This window comes from Notothenia coriiceps, unplaced genomic scaffold, assembly GCF_000735185.1.
Source record: "Notothenia coriiceps isolate Sejong01 unplaced genomic scaffold, NC01 NC01_scaffold00024667, whole genome shotgun sequence".
NCBI lineage: Eukaryota > Metazoa > Chordata > Actinopteri > Perciformes > Nototheniidae > Notothenia > Notothenia coriiceps.
In genome coordinates, this window is record NW_011357368.1 from 8,634,732 (window position 1) to 8,642,265 (window position 7,534).

Consider the following 7,534-nt stretch of genomic DNA (forward strand, 5'->3'; position numbering starts at 1 on the left):
CAAACACAAATTTGAGATCAATACCTGCATTTCAGGAGAAGGCACAGAGAACAACAAGCGGTGACTGGAAAGAGAAGAACAGGGTGATTAAAAGCGAGTCTATATATGTACGTTAAGAGAAGGAACTGGGCTGCATGTGTATCAGCTTTTCAATCGGGGGTCTATTCACTGGTGGCAGTAGCAGCATACGAGGAACACACTACGAGGTCACCCCCCCATTTGTGGATCGACAATTTCAATAAAATCAGCAGGAACCCTCCCGCGCTACCAGCACCCCCTCTTGACAACTGCAAAAGCATATTACCGGTTAGAGATGTGTGGTGGGGGCGGGCCACGCCCCACCACACACTGCGTAGGGTGAGACTCTGCGCACAGCGGGAGCCGTAGGTCATACGAGTCCAGTTGGGGTCGAAAAACGTAGTGTGGATTTACACCTTTCTTATGTTGTTGTCGTACCCCTTCACCTCGCTGACGTCCGGGACCTCAGACTCAAATAGGAGAGAAAACGAAACACACTAATTACACAAATCGAGAACAACAGACACAATATAAATTAACAATCCTCCCTCTCAACCTTTCTAATACCTCACAAAAAGATCCTTTTTGTTCACCTAGTGTCCACTTATTTCTAACATCCCTTTCCTGTCCTTATTAAGCAATTTGAGCCTTCCCTAATATTACCCGTGTGCTTTCTGCTCTTCTCCATGCCCTGAGGCCAAAGGTCCAAAGAAGAAGAATAGAAAAATGGAAAGTTTCCACCACGGCGGGGCCTTGCTCGCTCATTTATCCTTTCCTGTATCCTTCCTCGACCCTTTTTCTCTCCTTGGCCGGCTGGGCGAGGATGGAGAGTTGGGACCTTCAGTGGCTTTTGGAGGCCGTTGGTCGCTCTCCAGAGCCCAATTTATGCTGACATCAAACAGGAATGGATGTGCTGGCATCTGGTGCATTTAGCAACTTGGGCACACACACACACACACACACACACACACACACCACACCACACACACAACACACAGCACACCACACACACACCACCCCTGTAGAGGGTATTGCCTGGCAGATTTAATCCCTCTGCAATGTCTTCCCAAAGAGTTTGGAACCCTGCAGCCCATTATTCCGCTTTTGGAGAAAAACTGGATTCTGGCTCCTCTAAATGTGGTGTAAGAGTGTTTTCGTCTTGTTGAATACGATGATGTGTGGTATGAGGAAGAGTTCTCCAGCCTTGTGTCCCCAGCTCAAATTAAACACACACCACACACCTCTTTCCTCTTCCTTGTGGGACATTTGTTGCGGTTTCTTTTATGCAGGCAGTGCGCTGAACTGCCGCCTGTCAAAGTACCTGGCATGTACTGACTTTGTTTCCACATACACACCTTTGGAGAACCTTCGCTGAATTCCTCCACACACACCCATCCTGGACTGAACAGAGCCGTTACTCCCTGTTCAGCGACCTCCACTCGGAGCCTCTTATGACAAAGTGCGGCTTTGAGGGCGGCACGGCTTGGATGCTGGAAGCCGACCTACCTTCCTACTTTTTCGGCGTGAGTCATGGTTGGGGTGAAGCAACCAATTCAAAACAATACACTCACTGTGCTTTCCTGCCATTGTGGAACGGAGAGTGTCAACTTTCCCAGCGCCAGACCTGTCACAGCCCTAGTCAGATAAGGTGTTGGGAGAAGGATAAAGAGGACGAGGAAAGGATGGATGCCTTTGGTAGAGGATATTTTGGGCGTGACAGTTTGGCTTCCTTGCTTGCATTTAAGGTTCATTGCTTTTGCAGCTGTGGGACTAAGCACTTTGCCTTAGTTGGCATAAGAATAGTAAAACCACATAATCAAAGTGTAGCAACGGGAAAGAAAGGAAACTCAGTATTCCTGCAGTGAGTTGTTTTTGGGTAGAACACTCCTGTAAAATCCCAACACCATCACCTTGTCTTTGGGTCTTGTCCCTTCACACCCAATAAGGTAAGGACATGTTGGCATCGTTTGTATAAACAGGCTAAGAAACCCAAATGAATGGTGACAGTGGAGGGCAGTGCTCATTCTTTCATTTGGTCTATGGACGTAAGCCACAAGCAGAACCGATGACATCACAGGGCCATTTTCATAGCTTGTTATCCTTCCTGAAGTATCTCTATCCCATTACATTCATACCTCTGTGTCCATCTTCCTCTGTGGTTTTTGGACCGCTGCTTCTTGCTTCTCACAAACAAACATATTATATATCAACTTTTGAAACCGAGTGTTTTTCTATTTATAATTTCGCTCTAATTATGCTCCCTGTGTCCTGGCAGCCCTTATCTGAAGAAGCTTGGTCCCAGGAATCTCGTGTCCCATTTTGTCCATCGACTACTCTCTGGCCCCCGAGGCCCCTTCCCAAGGGGCCCCTGGAGGATGTTTTCTACGCCTACTGCTGGGCCTGAAAAACCACCACCCTACTAGTAACACAACATTACATTTAGCTGACGGCTTTTTATCCAAAGAGACTTACAATAAGTGCATTTGGACCAAGAAGTATACAAACTTGAAAGAAACAGAATCTAATAAGTACATCAGTTTCCATCGAGCCAAACCATTTCAGTGCTACTCAACTGGCTTTTAGATAAGCCGGTCCTTTGTTAGTAATGTAAAGTGGCTTAGTTAGTATGTTAAGGTGCTTAGTTAGTATGTAAGTGCTTAGTTAGTATGCTTGAGTGCATTAGTTATATGGTAAAGTTGCTTAGTTAGTATGTAGTGCTTAGTTAGTATGTAGTGCTTAGTTCAGTATTGGTGAGTGCTAGTTAGTAATTGTGAGTGTTTAGTTTAAGTATTGAGTGGCCCCTTTGTTAGTATATAAGTCTTAGGTTAGTATGTAAGGTGCTTGTGTGTATATGAGTGCTTTAGTTAGTATAGTAAGTGCTTAGTTTAGTATATAAGTGCTTAGTTTAAGTATATAATGCTTAGTTAGTAATATGAGTGCTTAGTAGTAGTATAAGTGCTTGAGTTAGTAATATAAGTGCTTAGTTAGTATGTAAGTCTTAGTTAGTATATGAAGTGCTTAGTTAAGGTAATATAAAGTGGCTTAAGTTAGTATGTAAGTGCCTTAGTTAGTAATATGAGGTGCTTAGTTAGTAGTTGAGTTGCTTGTTAGTATGTGAGTGCTTAGTAGTATGTGAGTGCTTAGTTACGTTGGTGAAGTGGGCTTAGTTAGTATGTAAGTGCCTAGTTAGTATATGAGTCTTAAGTTTAGGTAATAAGGTGCTTAGGTTAGTAATAGTGTTTAGTTAGTATAAATATAAGAGCTTTTAATTTAGTTTTAGTTTTTTCATTCTTATCGCTCGAAGTGGAGTCTAAAGAGATGAGTTTTCAGTCTGCGCCGGAAGATGTGTAAGCTTTCTACTGTCCTGATTTCAATGGGGAGCTCATTCCACCATTTTGGAGCCAGGATAGCAAACCCACGTGTTTTTGCTGATGGGAACTTGGGTCCCCCTCGCAGTGCGGGTGCAGCGAGCTGTTTGGCTGATGCAGAGCGGAGTGCACGTGCTGGGGTGTACAGTTTAACCATGTCCTGGATGTAGGAAGGGCCAGATCCATTCGCAGCATGGTACGCAAGTACCAGGGTCTTGAAGTGGATTCTAGCAGTTACCGGAAGCCAGTGAAGGGAGCGGAGGAGCGGCGTGGTGTGGGAGAATTTAGGAAGGTTGAAGACCAGACGAGCCGCTGCATTCTGGATGAGCTGCAGAGGTCGGATGGCACATGCAGGTAGACCAGCCAGGAGGGGTTGCAGTAGTCTAGGCGTGAGATGACGAGAGCCTGGACCAGAACCTGCGTTGCTTTCTGGGTCAGCTGGGGACGCATCCTCCTGATGTTTGCAGTGAAGGACAGTTTGTTATCTAGGGTCACACACATTAGCGTTAATATCAGACTCCTGGCTTTTCTTTTTTACTCCCATGTACTTTTTCGGACTACTTCTTAATGCAATGGGAAGCCATGTGCAGTTGAAATGCTAAATGCATTAGGCAGGTAGAAGTTAGTTTATTAGACTTAATGAGCAGACAAAGCTCACTCCTTTCAGAGTCAGTGGACTGCTTCTGAGTGCATTTACCAATTCCCTGCAGCTTTCAAGAGGAATCATTCATCACTTTGAAAGTAATCATGCTGCAGCGCCATGTTTTGCACTGTACCCATTGTTCTGTAATATAACACAAATTGTGACGCTAAGCATTCAGGCTGACAACAAAAGACATCTGGTCGATTTGGGGTACATCCGCCCGCTGAAGCACGCTGTGTCAAATTAACAGTGATCGCAGTGCTGTGTTTGTGTTTTAGTACAAGAAGACATTATCACTGCCATGAGGCTGAAAGCAAGACAAAACCAGCTCCAAGCAGCCCCACATTCAGCCGTCTCACGGTCCAGAAAAGAGATTCTGCTACTTTATGGGTCGCACTGCTTTTCTTGCTCCACAGTGGATTTGTAGAAAAATACATATTTTTCTCGTCTCCTTTTATTTTGTGTGCCATTTCACCATTTCCCCATTTCCCCATGGATTTATGTTCTTCCTTTGTCCTCACCTTTATCTTCACCGTCCTGTTTCATCTCTCCAGGCTGGACCGGGGAGAAAGTGTGTCTGGCTGGTGACAGTGCGGGAGGCAACTTGTGTGTGACGACGACGATGCGCGCGGCTGCCTTTGGCGTGCGGATGCCAGATGGCCTGGTGGCCGTGTACCCGGCCACGCTGCTGACCGCCTACGCCTCGCCCTCCCGTCTGCTCACACTTATGGATCCCCTGCTGCCTCTCAGCGTGCTCTCCAGGTGTCTGAGCGCCTACGCAGGTAGGGGTCAAGTGTGTTTGTGATTTAGAAAACAAACTAAATAAGGTGTGTTCTTTAATCTGGTAGATTTTAGGTAAATAAATATTGTTTTGGGGTACCTGGCTGGCGCCCCCTAGCAGCGACGCGCATATTTCAGCAGCGGCGCTGCACCGCCGCTATTTGTATAAAGGGGAAACACTGGTATTATATAGGTTGTTGTGCATGTAAATGGTCTGCAAAGGATGACATAGTGACATCACTATGTAACATTCGCGCTTCTATTGGCTGGCTCCAACGTGATAGTGCGTGGTATTTTAAGGGGCGGGACTTCTCAAAGCGAGTTGACCAATCACAACAGAGCCGGCCAGCTAACCAATCAGAGCAGAGGGTGAAAAGAGGTGCTGCAGCACAGGCAGTGAGAAAAATAAAGACCTTTTTAGAACATTAAAACATGGAAACATGGAAACATGTCGCTGTAGAGGTTCAAAATACAAATATGAACCTTTAAGTAATCATTTTAGGACCCTTTTAAAAATAATAATGCTGACAAACTATCTGTGTAGCATAAATGAAAAGGTTATTAAGTTGACGTATATTTATATATATTATTTTTTTGCCGTTTTCATCAGTTAAGCCATTCTTTTCAAATGCATTAACTAATTTCCTTCATTAAAAAAACTCAAAGCGATATTTTATGATATGCAAAATTTACAAACAGCTGAAACAACTAATTGATAAGAAAACTTCAATCTATTTTGTGTCAATTCAGCCTGCATGTCTTTTCGTTTTAGAACAGTTATAATTATCTTATTAAACATAAAACAAGTTCTGTTCTCATCTCGGATCTCCCTGTTCACTTGCTCAATTCCTTTTTCAGCACACAATGTGTATATTATACATTTTTAATCATAAATCTTTATGGATTTTATTCTAACCGTGCTGTATCATGTCTGAAACACCCTCCCCAGCCACAACTCAACTTATTAGCATATAGATTGTTTTTCATGCCTTGTCATTAATGCAATGTAAAAAGCAGGAGAAACTCTTACAAGTCATTTGATACATTGTAGTCTCACGAGAAAAGGAGGGCTAAGGAGGACTAGTAAATGGCCAACTATGCCAAATCATTCTGACAGAGATACTGTTGACCCTGTGTCGCTGTCAATAATGAACTGTAACACTAATCACTTTCTATTCACTCGTTCTATCATCCCTATGTATTGCTCTCTGTGACACAAATGGCTGTATTTTCTGTGGTTTTCTTTATCTTTCCTATTTTTGCTTATCTGTTTCTCATTTGGGCTTATTCAAGAATAACAGAAACGCTGTTCTCTCTGTTTAGCATCCATCTTTCCCCTGATGAGTCTTCCTATGTCTCCTCTTCCTCTAGGCAACCAGCCCCAGACAGAGGTGCAGGTGGAGAAGGGGAGCCAGCTGAGTCTGGTGAGGAGAGATACGGCTGTGATGCTCAGAGACCTCCGACAGGGAGCCTCCAACTGGATCCACTCTCTGCTGGATTCCAACCGAGCCGCCGCCGCCGCCCCCAGCTCGGCTGAACAGGAGGCGCCACCAAGAGCCGCCGGTATACCCCCGACTGTGTGTGACTGTGTGTGACTGTGTGTGTCTGTGTTTCACTGTGTGTGACTGTGTGTGTCTGTGTTTCACTGTGTGTGACTGTGTGTGTCTGTGTGTGTCTGTGTGTGACTGTGTGTGTCTGTGTGTGACTGTGTGTTTCACTGTGTGTGTCTGTGTGTGACTGTGTGTTTCACTGTGTGTGTCTGTGTGTGACTGTGTGTGTCTGTGTTTCACTGTGTGTGTCTGTGTTTCACTGTGTGTGACTGTGTGTGTCTGTGTGTGACTGTGTGTTTCACTGTGTGTGACTGTGTGTGACTGTGTTTCACTGTGTGTGACTGTGTGTGTCTGTGTGTCTGTGTTTCACTGTGTGTGACTGTGTGTGACTGTGTGTGTCTGTGTTTCACTGTGTGTGTCTGTGTTTCACTGTGTGTGACTGTGTGTCTGTGTTTCACTGTGTGTGACTGTGTGTGACTGTGTGTGACTGTGTGTCTGTGTGTGTCTGTGTTTCACTGTGTGTGACTGTGTGTGACTGTGTGTGACTGTGTGTGTCTGTGTTTCACTGTGTGTGTCTGTGTTTCACTGTGTGTGTCTGTGTTTCACTGTGTGTGACTGTGTGTCTGTTTCACTGTGTGACACTGTGTGACTGTGTGTCTGTTTCACTGTGTGACTGTGTGTGACTGTGTGTCTGTGTTTCACTGTGTGTGTCTGTGTTTCACTGTGTGTGTCTGTGTGTCTGTGTTTCACTGTGTGTGACTGTGTTTCACTGTGTGTGACTGTGTGACTGTGTGTCTGTGTTTCACTGTGTGTGTCTGTGTTTCACTGTGTGTGTCTGTGTTTCACTGTGTGTGTCTGTGTTTCACTGTGTGTGACTGTGTGTGTCTGTGTTTCACTGTGTGTGACTGTGTGTGACTGTGTGTCTGTGTTTGACTGTGTGTGACTGTGTTGTCTGTGTTTCACTGTGTGTGACTGTGTGTGACTGTGTGTCTGTGTTTCACTGTGTGTGTCTGTGTTTCACTGTGTGCGTCTGTGTGTGACTGTATGTGTCTGTGTTTCACTGTGTGTGTCTGTGTGTGACTGTATGTGTCTGTGTTTCACTGTGTGTGTCTGTGTTTCACTGTGTGTCTGTGTTTCACTGTGTGTGACTGTGTGTCTGTGTTTCACTGTGTGTG

General features: G+C 44.9%; 2 protein-coding genes across 3 annotated transcripts in view; both read left to right on the plus strand.

Moving 5' to 3' along the window:
• LOC104955348 (ral guanine nucleotide dissociation stimulator-like) overlaps positions 1–7,534 on the plus strand; it is a 111,084-nt gene that overhangs the window by 93,116 nt on the left and 10,434 nt on the right.
• lipeb (lipase, hormone-sensitive b) overlaps positions 1–7,534 on the plus strand; it is a 98,439-nt gene that overhangs the window by 71,146 nt on the left and 19,759 nt on the right. For both annotated transcript variants that reach the window (XM_010782668.1, XM_010782669.1), the window contains 2 exons: positions 4,584–4,811; positions 6,181–6,372. In XM_010782668.1, the coding sequence (XP_010780970.1) occupies positions 4,584–4,811; positions 6,181–6,372 (420 nt within the window). The remainder of the gene's footprint in view (positions 1–4,583; positions 4,812–6,180; positions 6,373–7,534) is intronic.